This window comes from Ammospiza nelsoni, chromosome 6 (assembly GCF_027579445.1).
Source record: "Ammospiza nelsoni isolate bAmmNel1 chromosome 6, bAmmNel1.pri, whole genome shotgun sequence".
NCBI classification, from domain to species: domain Eukaryota; kingdom Metazoa; phylum Chordata; class Aves; order Passeriformes; family Passerellidae; genus Ammospiza; species Ammospiza nelsoni.
The window spans coordinates 48,507,312-48,533,617 of record NC_080638.1 but is presented as its reverse complement, the minus strand read 5'-3'; the positions used below and the strand labels follow the sequence as shown (position 1 = coordinate 48,533,617).

Sequence of the window (26,306 nt, the reverse complement as noted above, 5' to 3'; positions counted from 1 at the left end):
ACATAGCACTGATCTTTGACATTGTTCAGATACTAACAGGCTGCCAGGGCTACTCAAACAACAATGATGCATTTTGATAGGAGCTCAGTGTAGCTGCCAAAGGACAAGGGCTGTTCACCCTCCTTCTCTTTCTCCTTCAAACTCAGGATTTATTGTCTTTGCTGCCTGTCTCCACCTGCAGGCTTAAATGAAGCCTTCCATTCTCAGAAACTCAAACTCCAAGTAAACTGAGCTGGTACAGTAAGGAAATCTGCACTTTGCCCAGCAGCATCTTTTTGTCAATGGCATTCAGTCTCCAGGGCAGCATCTTCTACATGCCATAAAGTTACCCAAACAGAAAAGGAAAAACCTGCAGCAGATTGTTTGTTCTGCCATAGCCTACTGTTTCTGTGGCCCAGGGAAATGCTCAGTTTGGCTAAAGCAGTTATATCCTTCTAAATTTAATTCAGCCACAATCTCAGTCAAAGCAAGACACCTGAACTGTGTCCCCAGATCCGAGCATCCCTAACTTGGAGGGAGAGAACTGAGACTTCCAAAACAGGATCCAAATTTCACAGCTTGGCAGACCAAACCATCAGTTTCTGAAATCCTGATCTGCATGTTGTGGTTTGGACAGACCCTGCAGCAGGAACAGGCAGTAGCAAGCTGCAGCCATGTGTAAATCAGTGTCTAAACTAAACTTCTATGGAATAGTAAAGCAGGCCTTGCCCTCTCCCTCTATCCTTTAATAGTATGAGTACTCCAGAGTGCTCATAGTACTAGAGGACAGAGGGATAATATATATCATATTAGAGGATATAGTAGTCCTAGTATTAGAGGATATAGTATGAGTACTCCAGAGTTCTAGAGCAGTTTTACTACTCTAATAGTATGAGTAGATCACAGGATATGTTGAATATAAAAGATGTTTTCTGTTTGAGTGCAATCTAACTTCAAAGTGAGGCTCCACAAGGAAGGGTTAGCCATTTGATGGAGAATATAAATTTTTTTTTGCAACGTTATGCAAAAACACATGAACTATTTTTTGACCAGTGCCATTAAGGAGCAGTCACTCTTTAAACCTTTGCAATTTCCTTGCAGACATTGATGAATGCCGGACCATTCCCGAGGCCTGCAGGGGAGACATGGTGTGTGTGAACCAGAACGGGGGCTATCTGTGCGTGCCCCGCACAAACCCCGTGTACCGCTCGCCCTACCTGAGCCCCTACTCCAACGTGTACCCACCACCCCCGGCCCCCGGCCCCGTCCCCAACTACCCCACGGCCACCCGGCCCCTCATCTGCCGCTTCGGCTTCCAGCTGGATGAAAACAACCAGTGTGCTGGTAAGCGCTACAAATCCTTCTTCTAATTTTCATTTATGTTAAAGCCTGTCTGACATTGCAGAAATAATTGTCCTGCAGCTGTCCTTCAGTTAATGCAGCAGTCAAGCCCAGTATTTTGAAGTCAATTTTTTTATAAGGATACAAGCTGTATGTTTCATATAATTATTCCATGCAAACTAAGATGTTGTCATCTTATTTCAAAAATTCCATACCTTCTCAGCAATTTCTCAAGTTCAGCTCTTCACAGCACCAACTCCATCTCTCTTCAGAGCACATCCAACAAATTCCATGTCTTCCCTCACCCAGCTAACCCACTCTTTTGTAGCACTCATCTTCTTATTGGACACAGCTGTGGCCTATTAAGGGCAGGCCTGTTCCTAATCTTTGGTGATTAGTACAGCTGCAACTCCTCAGGTGTGAGATTACCTTCTGAACTGTCTTTATTTTCTTACATGCTATCCCTCCACACTAAGATACGACTCAGTCCTATTATTTAAGCAGAAAAGCCATTTTCATGAAAAATGTAATGTTTCTATGAGATAAACAGCCATCTGATGGCAGGTGATTTGTCAGTGCATCAAAAGCATGCCTTTAATGCTGATGATTCTATCCATGAAAGAGAAGGTGGTCCTTCATTTGAAGTGTTAGGCGGAGCCTGGGGAAACTTCATTCATCTCTTGGCTGTATGTGAGCTGGTCTTTGACAAGAAAAAAAAACTAAACCAGAGAAGCCATGAGCTTTCACAGCCTGTCTTTGGACTGAGGAACAGCACTTACTTCAAAACTACAACAGAAAAACACAAGACCTAAAACTGACTTGTCTTTTGGACTTATGCTGCCCTATTGTCTGAAATTTCTGGCAGGACTTGGTTGCAGATGATGCACTTTCTTTGTTTCCCTACTGAGGAGACCACAAGAGCTTCACAGGAGCTTTAAAAGTCTAGAGTTAAATTCAGCTAACATTTGGGACATTTTTTTTTTTTATTTGAATCATTGTCCTTTCCAAGGTGGGAAAAACATATTTTCTCACCAGCACTCACAGTAACACTGACTGGAAAAATAAAATTGAACCCCCCCCCCCCCCCCAAAAAAGGAAAGTCATAAACCTTGGGTTTTTTGAAGAGTTCTTAAATCATGGGATCACTGAAGTTTGCTGTAAAAATAAGCATTTTTGCTATCTGATTCTTTGAAAACAGCCTCTAGTCCATTTCATCTTAGCAAATTGATCAACCTGTTATTTTATCTACTGATTTGTAGATTTCCAGGAGTGTTTTCATTTTGCTCAGTTTGCTTTAGATTATTCAGGAAATGGGGCAGTTAGTAGAAAAGAAGTGCTGAAATGAAAGTGGAAATGAAACCTCTGAATTATACTGTCTGGTCTGCTCCATGCAAACCAGAATAATCAAAACAGGAAGATTTAGGGAATTTTTACAGTAAACTTTCCAGCCTCCAAAGGGCACATATGTTCCTATTTATGCTAGCAGAAATGAGAGAACTTCTACTTTTTTCAGTCAAGACTGCTCACTTCAGTCATTTTAACTTTCAAATATTTGGGATTTAATTGTAAAGAAAGTTTGGTAATGAGAGATATTAATGAGAATGCATGGGAAATGACAGGCTGCCATTTGAGCACCCCAGCAAGTGGGGGCAGTTTTTGTAAGTCTACATCAGATTTGAATTTGGGTAGATGATGTGACAAAGGAAGAAAAACAGAACTTAAAGAAAATGAGATCTGTCAGGGGTCCATGCTGGGTTAGATTTTTTATTTAGTGAAATTCTCTGGAAATATTCACTATCTTGATGCAGTATTTATTGTTGTATCTGTGTGTGTTTTATATCCATGTGCCCCAGCATGGAAAGAGTGGTCACCAAAGGAAGTAATTTGGTCCAGGTCTCCCTGTGGTGCTGGTAGAAAGGCCTGATCCCCTGTTTCCAAGGTTCCTGGAGCAGTTAAGAAGGTTATGTATAGTGCCTTGCTTGAAGTTCTTAGAGGGAAGACATCAGGGAACCTTGACAGGGTCCTCAGGAGCAACCTATATTTTATCAGGTCATTCAAGAAAGTCTGACTCACAGGATCATGGCATCCATAAGCCAATTATAAGCATCACTCGTGTTAATGGTATTTCAGCTGCTTTGTGCTTACCTCTTTGTCCATATTTAGCATGTTCTTAGGATACAAAGCACTCCAAGGGCTAATTGTGTGGTGGAATGGTTGAAAAGAATGAACTAGAAGTAATTTTGCCCAGTAGCTGGGCCACTGTGTAACAGGTTTGTTATGCTGGTGTTCAGACACCACCCTCTAGCACCTTCTTTCCAAATAAAATTAGTCAAAGATATTTCCATTAGAGATAATGAGATTTTCTGCTATTGACTGCAGGGGAACCAGAGCTATTCTTGTGCCAATGTGTCTGGGCAATTTGCAGATTTTAACAGAGTACACATTTTTGTCTGGTCGGATATGGGGTTACAGATCAGGGTCACATTTTCTACTGCTAGGACAACAGAAATGTTTACTTTTACTTTGAATGTCAGTCAAAACAGCTTATTAAATACAGGAGCATTTTCTGGGAGACTGGGAGATTTACAGCCTCAGCTTGGAAGCACTGAGGTTGTTCAAGAGACTTCCAAAGTGAAACAGGACAAAAATTTGATCTGAAAGTTGTGTGATTTTTAACAAGCTCTTTCTATTTTTATTTTTTTCCTACCACTCCACAAAATGTAGGGAGGCTGCAAGAAGGTTGCTCTGTCCCAGTCTGGCACCTGGCCCGCCTGCCAAGGCCCCACATTCCTTGGCTCTCAAGAGAATGTGCACCCCTGGCTGTTCACATAACATTCCCCCACGTGGGGCTGATATGTTCCCATGTAGCAAAGAAGAGATATTATCCATTCTTTTCCCTTTCAAGCTTTTTGGCCTCATCCTTTCTGGCCTGGATGGTCACAGACAGTGGTTAAGTGTCCACAATCCTTCCCTCTCCTGGCGACCACTCAGTCTTGCCAAGATTCTTTCATCTCCAGATGTTGTCCTTTATGAAAACAAAACTTTTCCTGGCTCAAGTATCTCTCAAAGACACCTATCCATGATAGCTTTGCCATCCAGTGTCTTCTGTGTTCTGCAGAAGTATCCATAGCCATTTGTGGTAGCAGACAGAGAAATGTTTTAATGATAGTTACTTCTTAAGTCATCTGTGGGTTTGATTCCTAATACATGGTAATTTTTACCCCTGGAGTTGCTGAGTGCTTTATATTTTGTATATGTAAGTGGTCTGTGTTTTCAACAGCACAGAGTTTTTGTAAATCATTCCAAAGCAGGTTGGGAATGATTTATAACCACAATTAATGTTGGAATAAAAGATCACATACAGAAAAAAGCAAAGAACATCTAGTGCAAGAGCACTGTTTGAACTGTTTGTCTTCTAACATTACTAGTCTATAAATACAGAATGGGTTAGTCATAATAATGACTTTTTGCACAAGGAACTTGGTCTAGTAACTGTTGGCTCCAGATTACTGCAGCGAGGGCCTGTGTTCTTGCTTTATACATTCATAAGCTGAGAGCTCTTTCCAGTTTCCTTTCACTCCACCTTGCTGTTTCCTGATTTACAATGATCTTCAAAACATGCCTCAAACACAGATCCTTCTGGGCATTGTGGAAAGAACTGTACTGGGTGGGCTCTTATTATTGCTTTCTCTCCAATTAATGCAAACTCACAATGTGAGGAGATGATGGGGCTGGAGAGGGTTGAATAGAGTTCAGAGAAAGCAGACCTCAAAGATAGAATGGCAAATGCTAGGAAAAGTACAAGCATAAGGTCAGATGAGTATGACCTAGATACAGGGAAGGGAGGAGGGCAGAGGAGGTAATTAAGAAAAAAACAAAACAACAGAACATAATTGTTATTTTTAAAGCGAAAGGTAAAAGGAAGAAGAAAATGGAAGGATGCTGTCCCCAGGTATAAGAGAGAATAGTTTTTCATGCCCCATTTGTGCAGTAGTCATTGCTTCAGCTTTTCTTGTTTCTCAGAGATTGTCAGGATCTCCTATATTCCCCACCTATAGGTCCCCAGTCCTACATTTGTGAAGTGACACGCCTTCCTTCAAAAGATTACCTTTGCACAGATGGGTTTTAGATCATTATCTTTATATTGCAAACATACCTAAACCCCACATCCAAGCCTGCAATGTACTGCCCTGCCTTGTGCCCAACCTCACTAAGAGCAGCCTATGTCTAGATGAATTTTCAAGCAAAATGAAGGAACCAGATGTTCCTGTGTGGGGAAAGGGGAGGGAAATTAAGAGACAGAGAACTGAAAGGAGGTGCCCAGGTCTTGCATCAGGCTCATGGCTGTGCTGGGATAGAGCCCAGAGTTCCTTATCCAATGGCTTAGCCATCAAGCTGGGCTGCCTCCTCCTAATGACTTTCCTAGTGACCTCTCAGTGCATATAGAAACAGGAGGAAGAAAAGTAGGGAAATGCAGCAAGGAGATTATTCCTTACTAGGGTTTGTATAAAGTAAATAACAATGGAATCCACTCCCACTGTTTTAACCCTATTTGGTTCAGTTCTGTGTCTTTCCCTCTTCCTCTTGGTCTGTGAGACAATCTCTTTTGCTGCTCCAGAGGGCCAGTTCCTGAAGGTTATGCATGATCCCTGTTAGGGAATGACTGCCATCAGGTCCAAATAAGCCAGAAAAAGAAGGAAAGATTACATGAGAACAGATTCTGTGAGAGGCTGAGCTCAGACTTCTGAAAGTACAGGCAATTGTTGACAGTTCCTGATTAAATTAAGGGCCACGATGTGTAGCTTTTACTTGTAGTATGGTTTTCTGATGGGCTTGTAGTGTGAATTGAGACCTCACACTGCCATAGCAATGGAAAGTTTCCTCTCAAGCATCTCAGGAGTTTATAGCTGGTGGCTAAGGCTTGGGCTGGAGAAGTTTGTGTTCAGTTCCTGGCTTTGTCATAAAGCATGACATTCCTAGAGTCACTACCCCTGGAAGTGTTCAACAACCCCTGGACATGACACTCAGTACCATGGTCTAGGGGACAACATAGTCAAAGGTTGGATTCAATGGTCTCAGAGATCCTTTCCAGCCCAAATGATTCTGTGATTCTGTGACTTTGTACTGGATATTTTGGGGCTAAAGTGAAATAATATTCATTTGCAGGATGATACCAAGATTAATTTCACAAGGGGATGATAGGTGTGGAGGTGACTTCCAGGGAAGTATCATGTAAATATACACAGACAGGAGAAAAAGATCCAGTTTAATAATTCTATAGCAGTGAAGCTCAAGGTGAGACATGTGGCACTCAGTTTTTTCCCCAGTCGTCCTGGTTCCAGCCAGGACAGGGTTCATTTTTTGCAGTAGCCAGTGGGGACATGGCCAGGACCCAGAGGTTATTCTGTATCCCCTCATGTCATTGCTGGGGGCAGGCAAAGGGACTGTGCCTTCCAGGAAGAAGGGATTCCTTCCAGCTGAGAAAATTCATCCAGGGTTGTTTATTGTCCAGGCTGCAATGAGCATTTTTGTGTGTGAATCACTCTCTTCTGTACACTTTTGTCATTAATATTGTTGCTGTTATTGTTCATTTTCTTATCTCACTGCTGTTTCCAGTGTATTGTTCTTATCTCAACCTGTGATGCCTTTTGTGCCTCCAGTAGGAGAGAGGGAGGGAGAGCAGCTTGTGGTTTTTTAGTGGCAGTACTAAATTAGAAATTCCCATCCCTAAGCCACAACACCAGTGCACTAACCTGGCTGGAATTCAGTGGCACTTTTGTCTGTGTCTCTGCATAGATCAGAGAAGAGGGGAAGTTCAAGTCCTTTACCTGTATCTCCAATTTGCTTCAAGGAACATCTGAGCTACAAAACCTTTCAGCAGCCATTTGATCCTGGAGTTTTTCAATCATCTTCTACTTATGCTGTATTTGTTTCATGTTTTAGCACAACTCAAGATGGTTTCCCCTTGATTATTTAATGTAATCAATTTAATGTAGACAAGCCAGGTAAAATAAACATGTGGAAAATAAAAACCATATACATTAAGGTTCAAGACCATATGTCAGGAGAGTAATGAAAGAAGGATCATTCACATCCTGGAGTACAGATAAACTTCACATAATCCTGGCCATTGGATAAACCCACATTATACAGCTCCAGACAAACATAACTATAAATCTTTTAGATCCAACTTCTGTGCTTCTGATCTGATGGCCTGATCTATTCACAATCCCAACAATCTTCATAAAGGTAATCAAGAGTTTACTATAAAATAATCACAGGTTAAAAGGCACATCTGAAAGCAGTCAGAGCTCCTTCCTCCCTCCGGAAACCATTGCACTAGCACAGAGAATGGGCAGTGGCTGAGGAAAGGCAAGACTCATCCAGCCACTACAGTAGGGTCCATCAGTAGAGTCCTACAGAAATATGACCATCAGTAAAGGTATCCTGTCCAGCTTACCATGGGGAATGAGGGTCAAAATGCTGTTTTTCACTGAAGTAAATCCATTTGTAGTAGAGAAGTCAGCTTGATAGAAAAAGCTGCTGTACATATCGATCTGTAGCATGGTAAACTGAACCTTCTGTGGCTTGGCTTGCTCCTGCTTTCATTCCTCCCTAAGTGCTGTGTGGGAGGAACACAGTCTGGCGGTTAAAGCACAGGCAAGTGCTTCATTTATTCATGAAACTTCTACTACTAACAAAGGAATGAGTAGAATTGAACCAAAAAATATAATATGCAAGCCAATAATGCTGGCATGTAATTAAGCAAACGGGCACTCTTCACTGGAATGAAAACTAGCAGGCTCCTGGGTATCCAAAGGGTAACAGTAGGAGCAAGCCCATCATTCTGCATGTCAGTGCCCTTCAAGCACCACTCACTGACTGTATTTATGTGTGATGACGTGAAAAGTGAAAACAGAATAAATAAAACTACAGTATAGCCACAACTGAACTTGAATGAGCTACATTCATACCGGGTAGGTAGCTGGACAACAACTGGAGACAAAATCACTTAGACCCATGATTACAGTCCCTTTTTACTTTGGTGAAGCTCTTAAAGCAGAAGTTCTTGTAGTGAATTTATTAGGTTCAAGTTAAGCTGTCTTGAACCTAACCTTAAGTATCTTATGGTCAGGCAGACAGGTACCATATTTTTCTCCTGCTAAAATACTGATACCACAATAAGGATTTCCTAGATTTTGTGGCATTCCTTGACATTTCAAGGTCAAGATAGACAGGTGGTCAGATCATTATCTTATGATTAAAAATTAGTAGTGTTTGAATTTGGTTTCAACTTTACCTTGAGTTAAACTGATTCTGTCTGTTGAAGTGTGCATCTGCTATTAGGGAGTGATTGAAAGTTTTCTAGTTTCTTTTTTACTGAGCTGTGAGCCAGGAGGGAAGCACAGTGGCATACTGAGGAACAGCTGAGTGAGAACAGGTCATGTTAGAACATAAGGGGTTTGTGTGCAGAGAAGGGGCATAAGCACAGAAGGGACAGTGTCCTTGTCTTGTTAGATATACAGGCTACAGTCCAGACACAGGAGGGTTGAAATTTTTCTAGACTGTGACCTCTCTATCTCATGATGTGTTTCAGTTTTCCCTCTTTCTTGGAACTGTATGATACTTTGGAATACAAAGTGGCAAGAGCCCAGGAATCTCATCTCCCTTGAGATCTGTAGGCTACAGAGGGAAAGGGTATGCAAGGAGAAGTTCAGCAGACACTCGGGGTTAATGGCCTCCGTGGTGCTTGGTCTCTGAAGTGGGGGTTATTGCTCACTGGGCTCTGGGCCAAGCAATACACAGACTTCAGTTGTCACCCAGAGTGGGCTGGCAGGAGGCTCCATCTGACTCAATTCAGAGGAGCAGTAATCATGCCCAGCCTGCCACATCCTGTGGCATGTGCTGCCAGGGCAGGGCTCACACCCCTGCCACTAATCTGAGAGTGATTCCTTACATTCCCTGCCAGCCCTGGTTTGATACGTGGGGCTTTGTTGCCGCCTTGCCTTTATTATGTCTTACTTCCAGGGATTTCAGCAGTGCCAAATCAGTTAAGGCCACTATGTACAGATTAGCTCTGTCTGCTCTGGAGTAGATTTCATGAGCTTTCCTTTATGGAATAGCTGTCATGCAAGACAGTCCCACCAACTAGGCCATTCAGGGCTTAAAGAAAATCAAGTCACTTAACAGTGCTGGTAAACTGACAGGTATTATGAGTACCCTGCCCCAGTCTGTCAGCTCTTTGGCATGTTTTTCTCTCATTTTCCTATGAGTGACACTTTCTCTACCTTTCTGTGACATAATGTGCAGAGTTCAGTGTGTGACAGTCTCTCCTCACATGGAAGGCTGATTCATTTCAGTGCCCTTCATACCACCAGCACTCTACTCAGGTCTGTGTCAGTTTTTGCATATATTTGCATCACCCACAATGCCTAGAGATGGCAGTGTTCTCAATGACTTAAAAGTCACTGTTTTTCTTGGCCTCTCCCTTATATGTTTTGGGTCAATCTTGTTTCTTTTCATTTGGTTCCAGCCTGAAATTTGCCATGGTTATATGTCACAATATAGATGTTAAGCCAAAATATATAGAAAATATGAATTCTCTTCTTTGCCAGTATAAATCAGCCAAATGGACCATATGTTTTGCCAGACTCTATAGAAAGTGATAATGTGCTGGCACTGTTCCTTTGTCCTGTCCTTAAAACACCAGACCCATGACAGAGCTGCCACACAGAAATAGAAGAGCTGCCTGGAGTAAGACGTTGCATGGAGTTTAACATGCTCTGACCCCTTAATGTGCCAGTCCTCTGCCTTCCCATTTTGCTACTTCAATGACATGAGAGAATTTTTCAAATAAATAAAGCTGCTAGAAGATAAATGTGAGTTACAACCAGCCCAGTTCAGGGCAGTTTTTAAAACATGTTCTGCCCCTTGGGGATGACAAGATGTGATGAAATTCATCTTCATTTTTAACACCAGCAAAACCTTTTCTTCTTTCAACTGTAACTCATGGTTGCAGGTGCTCTGTGATATAAGAGCACACTGCAGTGTGAGGAGAAGGATGGTGCAGAGGATAGGCAGCAGTTTAGGTGTCAGGACATCTGAAATGCAGGCCCAGGTCCCCAAAGCTTGGTTAAATCCCCTGCTCTCACTGACCTGCATCCTCCATGTGAGTTTAGTGTAGAAATGCCCATTAGTCTGGTCTGCAGCCTTTGCCACGGGCTGACTCAGACCTCTTTGCTCAATATTGCTTCTAGAACTCACTGCTTCTCTGAGGAATCTCAATATAGCCAAGGAATCATCTGGAAACCCTTGAGGGGTCTGGGTTTTCAGGAAGAGACCTTTAGCATTTACTGAAATTTGGGGTGAGAACAGTGTCTTCTCTTGGGCATCTGCAAGTTCGAACATGCAAACTCATAAGTCCATCTGGAAATTTTTCTTGTTTTTTCTATGTATTAGCCATATGTCAGTAACATGCTACTACAATGAGAAAAAATCTGCTTGTATTCATGAAGCATTCAGATACTGAAAATAAAAGTGCTTCAGCTAAACAGGGAGAGTCTAGGAGGAGAGGGAGAGGAATGCACCATAAACTTGCAGGGTCTGAAAGAATGCACAATCTACTGCTTGGTCTGAGACTGTGTTGTTTGGTTTGGGTTTCCTTTTGTTTTTTTCCACAAGATAATTTTAACATCTACTTTTTTATAACATTTTGAGCTTGGTTTTCTTTTCTTTTTTTTTTTTTTTAAGTAAATGAAGCATTAACTTGTGAGTCAATAAATTGCTGGTTGGATTAAAGGCATTAATTGGCTTTGTGGTACAACCAACATATCTGTAGGTAACACTGAATGGGAAGATTGTATAAACAGTAATACACAGAAGCCTAGGAAAGCTACAATTGTGATCAGGAAATTAAGGGACTGGAACCCAGCAGTAGGTGAAAAGATAACCTAACACAGGATCATCTGGTGGAAGATAATCAATAGAAGGCAGTGATATCAAGAGCAGTGTAGCACTAGGCAGTTTCTGACAGTGTTACTAAGACTTCTCATTCCAGAATAGAGAGCAAATAGTACTTCAGAATGTTCTGTTGAGAATGGCTCCAACCTACTGCTATTAGGTGTAAGTACTTTACTACCAGAAAAATGTAGACAAGTTTATGGAAATGTCAGTATAGAGCAGCAGCAAGTTGGGGCCATTACTGAGGCTGACTTTGATTGAACTAATAAAGTGTATTATAAAACTTAGTGTAAGATGACAGTAATTGGAACTGTAAATGACAGAAGTAGAAGTTTGTATGGTGGGTGGTACAAAAGCATGATTATTGCTGAATAGGGTAAAATTTGCTGAAAGGAAGGAAAATTACTTTTAGACTGAATATAATAAAGCCCTTTATGGCACTGCAGTGTATCAGGTTATACAAGAACACACTAGATATGTTGTAGTGGAGGAACAGTACAAAATGTAACAGTAGATTCATTTAATAGGTGCCTGGAACAATTTTTAGCAAGAAAGAGTCTCACTCAAGTTGGAGGTGCAATAAATACTGTCAGGTGTGGTTTGCTGAACTTTTGAGTCCTTTGATATATTTCCAGCTTCCAGTGTGCACAGAGGCACAAGAAAGTCCCAGTATGCTTTATCTAACTCTGCAGAGAAAAGCTCAGAGCATGGGTTAGAGCCTCCACCCATCAAACAACATTTACTGTCACTGTGGCTGAGCAACGCAGAGCTGCGAGAGCCTGCACGGGTAGCCTGACATCCCCTTTCCAAGCAGGAATCTTGGAGCAGAGCACAGTCTGCTTGCCAGACTGCCACTCCTTAATCCTGGAGCAGGAACCAGGCCAGGGAGAGGAGATGTGATCTGAAAGCCATAGCATGCTGCTAATTTCCTGCTATTGCAAACCCTGTGGGGAATCCCAAACCCGGCACAGGCTGGAGCAGCTTTGGATCAGGCTCCTGTTCTTCAGAGGTAGACTGCAGCATATATACAACACTCATTGCCAGCAATTCACTAAGCACTGCATCTGGAGCTTTATTTCAGAAGCAGATTGAAATTATTTTAATTAAAAGCAGGACTGACTTTGTGATGGAATAGCCCAGACCTGTGTATTGACAGCTATCAGTTGATTTCAGGCACTCATCCCAAAAGACTGTAGCATGCCAGCTTTAGAAAGGAGGTGTTTTTCTCCACAGAATCAGTGCTGTTTCAAGACACAGTTCAATAAAACCTGTATTGTGTTCTTCAGGTGGTACATTGCATTTTGGCACAAAATTTTTTCTCGTTAACATTTTCAAGGGTTTAACTAGTCATAGATGAAAAGTGGTATAAGAGAACTTTACAGGGTTGCACATAAGACTTCAAACACTGCCCATGAATTTAATGAAAAGAAATAAAAAGTTTATCTCCATGTTTCTCACGCAATAGGCTCACATATAGATTTGAGTCCAGAGAACTATGGCATAGGTGTGTCCTATACAGGTTAGAGAATGCCTCTAAAGATTATGAGTGGCTGACAATTTGCAGTATATCCATTAATGGCCCAGCAAGTCACATGCATTCTGGAGCTGGTAAATTCATCATCTAAAGATACAAAATACTATTATATTCTGCTCCACAAAAATCACAAGCTGATATCTAGAGAATTGGGACATGAAACTGTTTCATAAATTCATGATCCATCCATGGTTCATTCCCTTTGACCTGGGGAGGGACATGAAATGCTAAACTAAGCACTATCTCCAGTATCTGATTGGAGATGATTAGAAAGACTATGAATTGTAGAATGCTAATCATGCTAAGAATTTGCTAGGCCTGCTTCTGTCCTGGAGACTGTGCCTTTTAAAATGGAACTGCTCCCTTGTGTGACTTGGTATGACCTGAGACCTTGTGGCAATAAGGGTTAATAAAAGAATGTACTATAAAGAAAAAATTTTAAATTAACTTTCCACTACAGCAGGCCCACATGATGGAAAATTCACTGGGATGTACCTTCTAGAGAGTAAAAGCAGGAGTTTGGTCCAGGAATAATCACAGAGATTAAATGTTCCTGCTGGTTGGGAACATTGTCTCTTCTGTTTGTTTATTTATTTACTTTTCTTTTTTTTTAATTACCAAAAGAGAACATAGGGTTTTTTTCAGGCCAGGCCGCTTGAAAAATTAACTGTTTGGCTTGGGAATGCTCAATGTGAACATGTCTTTCTGAGCTTTCATGGATAATGTGAGAGCTGGTGGGACTGCCTGTGACATTGCTCATGTGGCCAGTCCTGACAGCTTGTAGGAATTTCTGAGTTTCTGCTATAAGGAAGGTTGGCTTACCTTGGAGATCTGGGGACAAAAGTGTGCAGGTCTGTCTGTGTGAGTAGTGCAGTCTGGTTCTGTTTGTTCAGCATCCAATGAAATGGTTCACCAACCTCAACAGTTGCTACTAAATTAATCAGAGATTCACATTTTAATTATTTTCTCTTAACTACTTCCAGGGGAGAATTCAAAGTGCAGTCAATTTCTGCCTTCACAGGCACCCAATTCTCCCAACCATTCTGATTTCCTGGCATAAAAAGACCTGGGCACACTGAAGATATGCAGCAAAGGACCACTGTGGTGCTTAGAGGGTGGCAGCACATGTCATACAAGGAGAGGGTGAGAGAACTGGACTTAACCTGCCTTAAGAACATAAGGCTTCTGAGGGAATTGTACTGCTTGCTGCCTTCCACTGTCTAATGTCAGTGTGTAGAGAAGATGAAGCCAGATCCATCTCAGAGATTACGTGGACCGGAATGGACAAAAATTGCAACATGGGAAATTCTTATTAGCCATCAGGAGAAATTTTATCACAGTGAGGTGTTCAAACACTGGAAAAGAGGTTCAAAAACTTTGTAGCTGAAGGTCGTACCCTTGGAGAAATTCAAATCTCAACTAGAAAAGGCCCTGACCAGCCTGACTGAATTGTCTCTGCTTTGAGTGGAGGCTGAGACCAGATGATTTACAGAAGCCAGCTTCAACATGCCTTGAGCCATGGCTCTGAAACTGCAGTGCCTGAAGTGCAGTAGCCTGTGTCTGATACTGGTTCGAGCCTTTAATATATTGAAGGCTCCCTTGAAATGAAAGTAATACTCTCTTTGTCACATGGACTATGAGTTTTAGCACTGATTTTAAAGTGCTGTCAGATCTTTGAATGGAGTGGGGTGCAGGCTCTGCAGACCCGACCAGTTAAGTGTGACTCAAAATTTGCATCACAACCCCAGGGTCTGCAGTGAGAACTAGAGGTCCTTTTTAAGAAGAGAGACCTTCAGATCTCTGCCCATGGCAGCAACTCCCGCCAGCTGCTCCAGAAGCTGTCATGATTGACTAAAGAGAGTGTTATCCTTGGCACTAAGGGCGCTGGGGACCTTATCAGGGGAGAAAATTGTTTTTCATATTTCATCTGAGTTTCAAATCTGTCCATGTGTCAGCATGTTTTATAACAATCTCAAAAGCGCCACAAAGCTAAGGTAATTCTTGTATAAATGTTAGGACCTTTTGGGCTCTTTTATAAGCAAAGAATGGGTAGTGGAATAAAGCCAGTGGAGAAGAAAAATCTCTGCAAATACTGGCCTCCAGCCTCAGACAGCTGTGTCCTCATTACTCTTAATAGCAAAGAGCTATGAATGTTGGGCAACATTCCCCCCTGAGTGTATACATAGCAAGCCATCTATTTATTTATTTCAGTGGTGGTGATCATTGGAAAATGCCTATAAGCCCTGCTCAAATAACTGGCTTTAACTCAGATTTGGCATTCACTGCTTTATAATGCTTGAACCACATTTTCTTGCAGTGTTCCAAAAACTACCGCCAGCCAACCGAGTTGCAAACTGTCCTGGATAAATGAAAACTGTGTGGATATGGGAGGTTTACTTTGTTCCAATTAGTGTGTGATGTGGATGTCTACTGGCAGCTTTCCTGCTCTCCTTACGCTCAGTTCATGGCTCCCTGGAAAAAGAGGTGTTTCATCTCAGAGGGCTTTTTCACTCTTTCCCTCTTTCTCTCTCTCAGTAGCCCCTTTCAGTTACCTGTAGGGACTAAATTAAGACAGAAAATTCCTAGATTTGGGAAATTCTGATATAGTAAGATCTCAAAGGAGATATGCTGAGCCTTTGGAGGCAGAAAGTTGTGTTTTATTTTGCCCCAAGAACTGCCAGTTTTGAGCAGGACCATAACCAGGTTCTACATGTTTGCAAAACTCCCAAGCAGGATAAGATGTGAAACTGCATCAAAGAAAATTTCTAATAAAAGTTACCTAACATTTGCAGAAGTCCTGTCCCCCACCTGTCAATCAACAAATCAATTGAGATAAGGGCAGATCTTCCTCTGTATTAATCCTGGCATAAAACAGAAGTCTTCATCTGTATGGTCTTGACTGAATTTTCTCTCCATGAAACTGAAGATTCATTTCACTGAAAAACTGAGAAAATACTTCACTATAGGAACTTTGAGACACACATTCTGCAAGCCAGGCTCTTTTCCCTGGTTTAGTGGCTATGTGAAGGGAGTAAGGTGTTAGCCTCTTGGAGAAAGTCAAAGTGCCCATTATATGTGTGTTTGACTCATGTAGCTTCAAGTGACATGAGGCAATCTACAGCCATGCCACCTCCAGCTGGTGCCTCTTTGAGTGCTCAAGCCAAGCAGTTTTGAATCCAGTCCTTGAATGAGATGCTGGTGATTATTGCTGAAGCTTTTGTGAGAGATCAGTTAGTGACAAATCCCATACAAGGGATCTCTATCATGATATCCCATGACATAGATCCCTTGTTGTCTTCTTTTCATATATATTGAAGATTTCAAGTTATCCTGCCAGTGACTGCAGCATTCATACTGAATTTTCTCTATGGGTATGTACATATTGCTCACCTAGAATCTCAGTTGTTTTTTCAGTTGTTTGCACAACATGCTTGATGTTGTACATCCAAAGTGGCTGCATTTTAGTGGAAGAAGCAGCCCTTCCAATAACCTGCAGGTGGATATTTGTATCCCGTTGTTTTCACTGTGGCTTTAATTTCTGGATCCATTTGGATCAATTTCTTCTGCCATATTAAAAGTCAGACTGTTCTCTTCTTTACTAGTTTTTGTGGTTTATTCACAGTCCCAGACCTCTCTAGACTGCCAAAACACTTGGAAAAGGAGCTCTTAATGACTCAGTTAAAATGTACGGTCAAGAAGTTCACTTATTAGAGGAAATGTAAACTGACCACCAATTGGCTAAACCAGCTGGCTGGACTATTTGTGCTTGAGATTTCTCAAAGCTCCCCAGGGAACAAAAGTGGGAATAGCAGTTCTCTGCTTTTGGTTCTCTGTTCTCTCATGTTCTGTACCCTAACAGAGAAGTCTTTGAAAAAATTTGTTGGAGGAGAAACCAATATCATTTGACCAACATGTTTAAAAGCTTTATAAATAATGCTTTAAACACCTATAGCTTTGATATATTCTTTCTTTCAGGTCTTTTTTAACTAACCCATAGTAATGCAGAGAAAATATACAATTCAGTCATAGAAAACTCATTTCTTCACTATTAATAGTTCTACACGTCTTGTGTAAAGTTTTATAAGCCTTTTCTAGAGATTCTTGCATGAGACTATTTCATATCATGCAGCAAACTGATGATTGTAAGAATCTTTTTTCTTATTTCCTGGCTCTGACTGCGCATTTTTTGTTTCCATTGCAGTAGAAAGTGCTACTTAGATAACCTCCCAGCAGCTGGGAGCATTCTTAATAAAAGCTCACTGGCTCCTCTTACCACTGTGCCAGCAGATCACAGTGTAGCATATGGTCATACAAAACAGGTAATTTTGAGAAACCACAATAACACTCCATTTATTCAGCTGAAAATATATTTCCTGATGATGAAGATAAAACCATGTTGAGCAAAAACTTCTTTGTACCTCCTAATTCAGCAGGTTCAGTGTCATCAGTGGAATGGCAATGTGTCTACCTCACTTCTGCAGGGTACTTGGGTCACTCTTGTTCTGCTATACTGCAGCTATTTGACACAGAATCAGTGCAGCAGGGAAATAGCTGAGATTCCCAAATAACATGCACTGGTCATGCATGTGCAGAATCTGCAGCAGGAAATCATGAATCAAGAGAATACAGTTATGTTCCAGCCCATGGAGTTTCCATCTTTTAGCAAAGGTCTTGGTTGAAATTAGTAGCTTGTCTTTTTTTTTTTTTTTTTTTTTTTTTTTTTTGATCCCAGAGTCAGCATACTGACTGTGCATTTGTGCAAAAGCTCTCATGGGACACCAGGAATAGTCCACATAAGTGGCTGTGATCAGAGAGCCTTGTGAATTGGAGGGAGTGAGGATCTGTGGTCATGCAGGTGATGCCAAGTGTATGAACCACGCACAGGTGTGAGCAGAGAGGGGAGAGGCTGCTGGCCCTTAGTCCCCTTGCTATGCACTTCTTTGCATGGCTGTCCTGTAAATCTCAGCCACAAAAGCAGGACTAGAACTGTGTTCAAAGAGCAAAGTCCTTCACAGTTTAGCTGTTGTTTATCATCTCTGAGTAATGTGTAAAGTGCTCTCACTAAGGAAAGGCTCAGAGAGCTGGCAGGAGATGCAGAACCTGTGACACATGTTGAGCAATTTTCATACCAGGCAGAGGGAGCAGAATTACACATTCATGCCTCACACTTATTTAGTATCCATTTCCAGACTGACCCTCTGTGTGAAAAAATTCACTTTAATCCTCGTTTAGCCATCAGCAAATAACCTAATGCATATGGGATGCAGATAGAAAATTAATTCAGCAATCAATGGCCAGTCCTCAGACAGTGAAATATGCAATTAAACAGGTGTTTAGAGAGTTGATCTTGGATCGTGTCCAAGCTCAGCGGGGTCAGTTGTCCTTGGAAAAAACACTGACCCCACACAGCAGCAGTTTGAATTTGGCTTCAGTCTGCACTTTAGGAATGTGGCATTGTTATTTCTTCCCTTTTCTTATCGAACGTAATTATCTTGAGAAAAAAAAAAGTTTTGAGAAAACATGTGATTTCACTGAGTAAAAATCTACTACTGAGGAAATTATTTTTCAGTGTCCAAATAAGGAGTGGGGGAGAAATCTGGGGAAAGTGCTCTGTTCCAAGTAATCTTGGACCTGATACCCATGTTACTGAGCTCGGATGTTTAGTCCTGGCCTGCAATTATGCCTATAAAAAACAGACATCCAATCTTTGTATTATTTTAAAATGGAGCCCTGAGGGTTATAAATGACTGAATGAGCTTTAGTGTTTGAGCAGACAGAGATTCTGGAACAAGCTGTCAGCTTTGAGCCTCTCTTCCAGATCATTGCATCTTAGGAGCCGGGTTAGTTCCTGGGCTTGTGACAGTAAAACAGTGGGACTAAAAGACAGACAGAATAAAATAAAGACACAGGGCCCCAAAATCACCCACACCTCCTTGTAAAAGGGGGAAGAAGATTTTCCATGGTAAATGTTTTCCAGTCTGCAAGACCTGTGCTCTCACAACTGTCATATTAATCTCCAGTATTGCTGTGTTGAACCCCATGGTGCTGGTGGCTCTCAAATAGTCATGATGGCAAAAGCATACCCACTTTTGTCAAAGGCTGACCAAAAGAGAGAAAAGCAGCCTTAGCTACTACTGTGACCCACAGAAATTTGTAGCATGATTATCAGAATTCATTACTTAAGAAAGGAAGTCATGCATGCTAAATATGTTCCAAAGAGAACAAAATGTAACAGTCCATCTGCAAAACTGCACACATTGCCAAAAGCATATTGTCTTGGAAATCTGCTGTCCACGTTGGCTTCCCCCTTCACCACAGAGTCCAAGCAAAGTTTCACTTCTAATTGTCATGGTCTCCAAGAGCGTGGTTCTAGCTCAGAGATGATAAGCCCACATCCTTCCATGACAGCTCTCTGCTCGTGCTGCTATCCCACTGTCAGCCAGCTGGGAAAGGAGCTGCCATGGGGAGTGGGATGCTCACAGTGCCCGAGCACAGACCACGCCTGTGGAGGGATGAGAGCAGTCACAGATCCCACCACTCACTGCCCCTGGATGCACTGAAGGACAATAGTCTCCCTTGTTCCTGTTGGGGCAGGTGCAAATCATCTCCTTGGGATGGAGCTCCCGTGGTAAACTTTCCACTCTCTGCATTTACTCAGTCTTGTGGTATTTAACCATATGCCCATAAGTACCAATATTTTTTTATCCTTTAAAAGTAGCTTTTTGTCAATAAAATCTTTCCTTACCTGAAGGGCACTGAAAAGTCTCTGAATTAATGAGTTGCTCTTAAGGACTTTGTTCCCTTCTCTATTCTTTAGTGCACAAAGTCCTGTCTATGCACAATCCTCTTTTTTCTGAGCAGAAGAAAGGCAGTGTCTTTGCTTACAGTCCTTGAACCACACCTTCCAGAGGGCAGGTGCTCCCACTTCCTAAATACCTCTGCTCCTTCTCGTGTTGTCTGCTGGCTTCTTTCCCTGGCTATCCACCTCGTAAAGTCACTTAGATTGCTGAAAAATCTACTGCTTCCTGTAAGACCACATCCTCTAACCTTCAGCTTAGTCCTCTTGAGGGTCTTTGATTCAGTGAATTGTCTGTGGTAATAAATTGGATTCTCCCTCTATTACCTGGTTCATCCTTCACAAAGAAGCAATCACTCTGTGTGTACTGAAAGGGAGGTGGTTGGCATGCCCAGCATATTTAGGCTGATGACTTAACATCTTCTACCACAAAAAAATGTTTTTAACATTTTCTATGTTTTCCACATATTTCTGAAGTTACTAAAAGCATTAGAGGTACAATTTCTTTCACTAAAAACCATTTTTATTGATTAAACTACAAATAAAAAATAAAAAATGCACACATGTACACTTTAATATTTGCAATGGAAAAATCATTTGGAAGAACTTTTCAAATTCATATTCTCATTTTCAGTACTTTTTCTAATGGCCTGGGAAATGGAAAATTAGGTAAGGCAAACAGAAAATCTCAGGTTATGGATATAGACAAAAATAACTAAACATTGAAAGGTGTTAGATTATTCAGTGAATACTTTAAGACACCATTTTGACCACATAATCTGTCTTTTTTTGTGACCCAGGACATAGAACCTTACCTGTCAAATGGTGTTTTGAAGACACAGTTTTTTGCTACAGCTTGTTTGAAAGAATAAATATTGTTGAGGTGTAAGACCCTAAAGGACAGGAACAATCTTTAGCATCCTAGTTTTTTTCATATGTAATTTCACAGCAATACTCACAGTCCTATCTGTAAGAGTAAGAAGAGGTGTGAAAACCAGATAATTATTTCAATTTGCTACTGACTGCATCAATAATTCTCTTTCTGCTTCAGTAACTACTGGAAACTTTGAGGTTCCATGCACCCTCTAGCATGTGTTGTATTATGTTTTTCAGATGTTTAATCAGAAGCACTAAAGCATGTGTCTAATTTTTATTTTTAATCTGTCTTCTAAACACTGAATTATATGTCTTTGTCTTTTGCTTTAGCGACCATCTCAGATAAGAACATAGTTTCCATGCAGATGCTTGGAAGATCACAGGCAAATATACCTTGAACCTTTTCTTAAATAGATTACTAAATGGAGCATTATCTTGCTCTAAGATAAATTTTTGTGGCTTGGAATAACTCTTTGGAATCTCTTGGTATTTCTTTGCAATATCATTTTTTAAAATGTTGATGCCAGAAATGTATTTCAGTAATTATTGCACTAATGCAATGTACAGTGTAAGAACAATTTCCTGTGTCTACTCAGTGTGCTCACAGTAATGCTTTTCAGCAGCATGATGTCAGGCAAAGTTCATGTTCAAGTGATTACCTATAACAACCCCAGAGGTTTGTTTTTGACCTACATTTTTTACTCTTGATATAAGACCTCGCATTTGTCTGTCTTGAAAAGCACTTTCAAATGTGCCCACCATACCTAGCAAAATACTTTCATATAAGACTTCATTTCACATTTTAGTTCTTTACTGCACCAGCTTGGGATCCTCTGCATTTTATCACAAATGTGGAAAACAGTGGGCCAAAACCAGTTCCTCAGAATTCCACATTTATGGTTCTCTCTTGAGATTATGGAACTCCTAGTCTTAGTTTCTTTGGTTTGAAAAGTACTGAATATATCTGGTCTTCACTCAAAGGGTTAGAGTGTTGGTTTTCTTTTTATGCTGTGATTTCTTGCAGTATTATTAATACAAATAAGAGTGGTCTCAGTCCTGTGTTTTTGGTGAACATGAGTCAGTGCCATAAAAAGACCTCCTGATAAGAATTAGCCTCCCTGGTGAGATGTAGTATTGTGCTGCAGTTTCACATCTAGCTTTCCTTTCTATATCAATATGTTGCTCCATTTTTTGTGCATGCATGGCTTTTAAATTATTTATTTTATCTTTAATTTATGAGCAGCAAATTAAAAATTTCATTCATTGTTCTATGATGTGGCTAAATTCTAAAGAATCCACTAATATCTATTAATATTAGCTTTTACAGATAATAAAACACAAAGCCAGTAATTTGCATGCTAAACACCATGAGTTCACATATTTATTTTGACATTATAAATGATATCTATCCAGTCACCAGGCATCCTGCCATCCATTCAAAATACAATTTGTACCAATAAAAACAAAACATCAGCACATCACATCCTACAAAAGGCAGGCAGCCAGCCAGAAATTTAAAAAAAACTTTCTCCACCCTTGCAATCCCCAAATGAAATCCCATTGCCCCAGCCACCTCACCTCTTGTCAAAATGTCAAGTGAAGACAACATCACACCCCAGAGCTGCTAAACCAAAGCACCACAGCCATAATTTTTAATGCAAACACACTGACCTAAGAGAGAGGCATGTGGTTCATTTTGGAGTGTTCAGACTTTGGCTCTTTCAGCCCATGTATCCTTACAAAGGGATATGGAGATGCCCTGTACCTATTCTCTCCTTCTGTCAGTAACCCAAAGACCTCTAAATCTCATGGCTCAGAGCCACGAGGCTCTGTTCATTGTAGGTGGTATTTCTTAGGAGGCACAGAGCAGTGCTCTGCACAGGCCATGTGGCTGCTCTCAGTATTCATCTGGGAACTAGCAAAGTAAATCGTTCCCACTTCAAGTCAGATTTTAATTTGTCTGGAGTCCTGCCCAAACTTCTGCCTTTGGAATTAGCTGTGGGAGCAGTAATGTGAATACAGCAACTTGAAAGATGGATAAGAGAAGTGAATACAACAACTGGAAGGATGGGTGAGAGAATATCAATGACCACTAATTTAATAGCACACAGCAGGATGCCCAAGAGCTGAAACAACTAGAACCAGCTTTGGCCAAGCATTCCTTGGCAAGAGAAGTTTTGAACAGTGATCCATCTATCCTGCCTTGGTTCTCTAGTGTGCTGAACAACTGCTGTCTCAAAGGAGTCACCCAGAGCCACTAGTCATTTGGAAAAATCTGAATTTGTTCAAAATTATTAGGTATGACAACCTTTAACATTCTCACTTTTTTCATATGCAATTTCACAGCAACATTCACAGTCCTGTCTGTCAGGGTAGGAAGAGGTATGAAAGTCAGATTACTCTTTTAATTTGCCGTAGGTTACATCAATAATTCTCTTCCTGCTTCAGTAACTACTGGAATCTTTGAGGTTCCATGCAACATTAGGGTGGAACAGCAACATTCCATAGAATTTAGCTGAAAGAAACTTTGCTGCTTCCAAGGTCCTCTAGTAGAAAACATGATGGTTAATCTTTTATTTTATATTTCACTAGCCAATGTATAGTCTGCACAAAATTTCTGAAAAAGTGGTATCTTGAAATGTTCATAATAATAGATGCAAGTTGTACATGAGAGACTACAAGACAGAAAGGTCTGTCACCTGCTCCTGTTTCTGTTTTGTAAAATGCCCTATCCTGAAGAGTTTTAGGTGCTAAACAGTGAGGGAGACTGGACTATAGCAGAGATAATGGATTTTCATGGATTTTGTAATCCCTGCTTTCCAAAAAGGAAGCAGGGTGATGGAAGACGAAAAGCAATGAAGAGTTCCCAAAAGATAAATTCTCAGCCCATGAGCTACAGTGTGGCCAGTGTATCTGTGCTGGCTCCTTGTCCTGCACAGTAACCACCAGGTACCTTATCTTCTCTGAGGACAGATCTAATTTGTATTTTCTTCCCAGTCCACCTCACAGCAACTTTTCTCTGTTGCCACATACTGAGTCATCTAGCCAAAATCACATGAGGTATCCCTTAACAGTAGCTATTATTAAAGACTAGACGTTGTTTGGATGCAGGTAAGATTTTCTAAGGATCTTGGTGATGAAATATACTAAAAGCAGGTTTGGTATAATGAAAACCATCCTTGGATTATCAGTGATAGGTGACAGCATCTGATGCTTTCATGGCACTGAGATCATCAAATATCACACTTTGTTAACATCTTGAATGGAGGGCAGTGGGGTTTCTAGGGTTTCTTGCTAGCATGCTGCCCTTTAATAACTCTTGTGCTTTCCATCTGATTAGACTTTACCTTGGGGCTCAGGGGACAACTCACTGCAGTATTTCTGTCCATGGTGAAGACTGTGACATAAGTTGTGCTGTGTCAGACATACTCTTCCAAACTTCAGGAAAATGCACCTCAGGGATTTCTTAGCCACTTGTGCTATCCTTACATTGAGTAGGCCTTACAGTTTTTTATTCTCTGAATTTGTCTTATCTGCTTTGAACCTACAAAACTATTGAAAATCTATAATCATGTGCAATTAGATTGCTCAGGTATTGTGTATGACCCATCACAGAGGCAGAGGTAGTACATATGGGGTCTGAAGTCCCAGAGCATGAAGACACCTAAGATTGATGCTTGAATGGGACAGAAATAAGCTGTGCAACCAGACAAAGAAATTATTCATGCCTTATTGATGGATTGTCATGTTCCACTTGCAACCTCTTGCAATTTTCATTCAAACAAAAATGCCCTGGAACTGTTTTGATGTAACTTCTATGTCTATCCATAGAAGATAGAACTTCTATGTCTCTATCCATAGAAGACAGAACTTTTATGTCTATCCACAGGCAATCTCTTGAAGTTCTATGACTAGTTTTCTCCCAAGTGGAAATAATCTGGGATTCTTTGGGTTTGTTGGTTTTTCTTTTTTGTTTTTCCTGCCAAATGTCTAGTTTTGACTTTACCAACCACATCTGCTCTTACTGTATGCTGTACTGTGCAAATGGGCATGACACCCTATGTCTCCCAGGTCTGATGTCCTTCAAGAAGATACCTAATGTCTGGCCAACTGTTGCACCAATAGTTTTTTCAGTGCACAAATATCTGCTCTCAGTGAGCCCATATAATGTGGATCAATCCAGGGCAGACAGCCTGGGATCATATTACCTGTTCCAGCTGTGAAGGGTGCTTGCCAAAAATACTTTATTTGATTGTATTGGCTGTGTCAGTAAGAGTTTAATGGCACTTCATGGTAAGGGGCAATCTTAGAGAATGCCAGACATGAAATACAGAACTGGGTGTGCTCCCTCAGGCCCAACCAAAAAGATTTGCTGCTACCAGTAAATCTGTTTACACCTTCTGGCTGCATAAAGCTTCTTTAGTGAAGTCACTGAGGTACAGTTCAGTGCAAAATGTGATGAGTCAAGGTATTCTGCATAGACAACTTCAGGATCATCAGGTATTCTGGCAGAAACTCCACAGGAGGCCTTCATTGTAAAAAATGTTGTATTCAAATGGAAATATGCTTCCAAATACTACCACAAAAGGTGAAGACTGGGAGTAAGCAAATAAATCTGCTTGTTATAAAGCAAGTGGAAGAGGATCAACATTTTACTTCTCTGGAGTGGAGCTCAAGCAGCTGCTACAAGGATGATTTGGGAACAAAACCAATCCCATAGCCACCTGTTGCTTAAGTGAAAGATGTTGTATCCCTGCAAGAAAAATGCCCCACAAAAGAGTGGAGGATCTGTTGTCTTCAAACTGCCTTGCTACCATATGTGGTGAGACCATGACCCTCATTTTGTTTCCACTTTGCTTCACCTATTAATATTACTGGAAGCAGGGAACATGGAAAATGAAAATCTCCTTTTTAAGCTTAGTGCAGACTAAGAAAAAGCAAAATTGGCCAGATCCCAAGGTACCACTCCTAAAACAATAAGCAAGCATGACAAATAGAAAGCTTTTTCATTTAGAAAACATTAATGTCATTGCTATTAAATTTATGGTCAGATAAAATCTCTGTTCAGATACTACCAATTATGTGTGATATGCTATGAAGGGAGGATCCAAATTTTTTAGCTCAATCGCAGAAGCAATAGCTGAACTCAACAACATATTTATGGACCTATATAGTCTAGACTTGTTATCTCACCCTTTCCCCACTTCCCCCACCATTTTGCCAATCTTCATCTGGCCAATAAATACATGGGAACCAAATTCTGACAGAGTTAATTGCTTCTAATTGTGCCCCTCTTGTTATCTTACCAGTTTTGACTCACCATAAATTGCTCTGATACAGATGTTGGCAAGATAAGAACCCTAGACTCCCTCCATATGTACAATATGTTTGTATTTATTTATGTATCTGAGCATGTTAGATATGCTGCTGTGGTAGCCCGCATCAGTTATTTCATGACTGCTGGGGTTGTACAGCTGACTGGCTGTGCTTGCTGCCTTGGGGGCAGGCACAGACATGGAATTCCTGCCCTCTGCTCCCTGCTCCAGCCCGGGGCTTTGGTGAGACACTTTCAGTCATGACCTAACAAAGTCTGGGTTAATAAGAATCAGGGGAGGATCAAGGGAGTAGCATTGCTAGGATGACATAGTGCTTCAGCAAAGGCCAGTGCACAGTATGCTGGAATGAAAAATAGTTTAGGTATCAATAAATAAAACATAAAAATTTAGTTTGGCTGGGGAAATGACACAATTTATCTTTTGGTATTTCTATTTCTGACATCTAGAGGCAAACCTGATGCCTGAAACATCAGGAAAGATATTG

The 26,306-nt window shown here is 41.0% G+C and overlaps 1 protein-coding gene and 1 long non-coding RNA gene across 3 annotated transcripts in view; one reads left to right on the top strand and one right to left on the bottom strand.

Moving 5' to 3' along the window:
• Nucleotides 1-26,306, top strand: part of FBLN5 (fibulin 5) — a 46,777-nt gene that overhangs the window by 5,255 nt on the left and 15,216 nt on the right. For both annotated transcript variants that reach the window (XM_059474831.1, XM_059474830.1), the window contains one exon: nt 1,081-1,323. In XM_059474831.1, the coding sequence (XP_059330814.1) occupies nt 1,081-1,323 (243 nt within the window). The remainder of the gene's footprint in view (nt 1-1,080; nt 1,324-26,306) is intronic.
• LOC132074806 (uncharacterized) lies at nt 966-1,608 on the bottom strand. Its single transcript, XR_009418655.1, has 2 exons — nt 1,536-1,608; nt 966-1,111 (listed from the first exon to the last, which is right to left on the bottom strand). It is a non-coding gene; the product is annotated as an uncharacterized LOC132074806 (long non-coding RNA).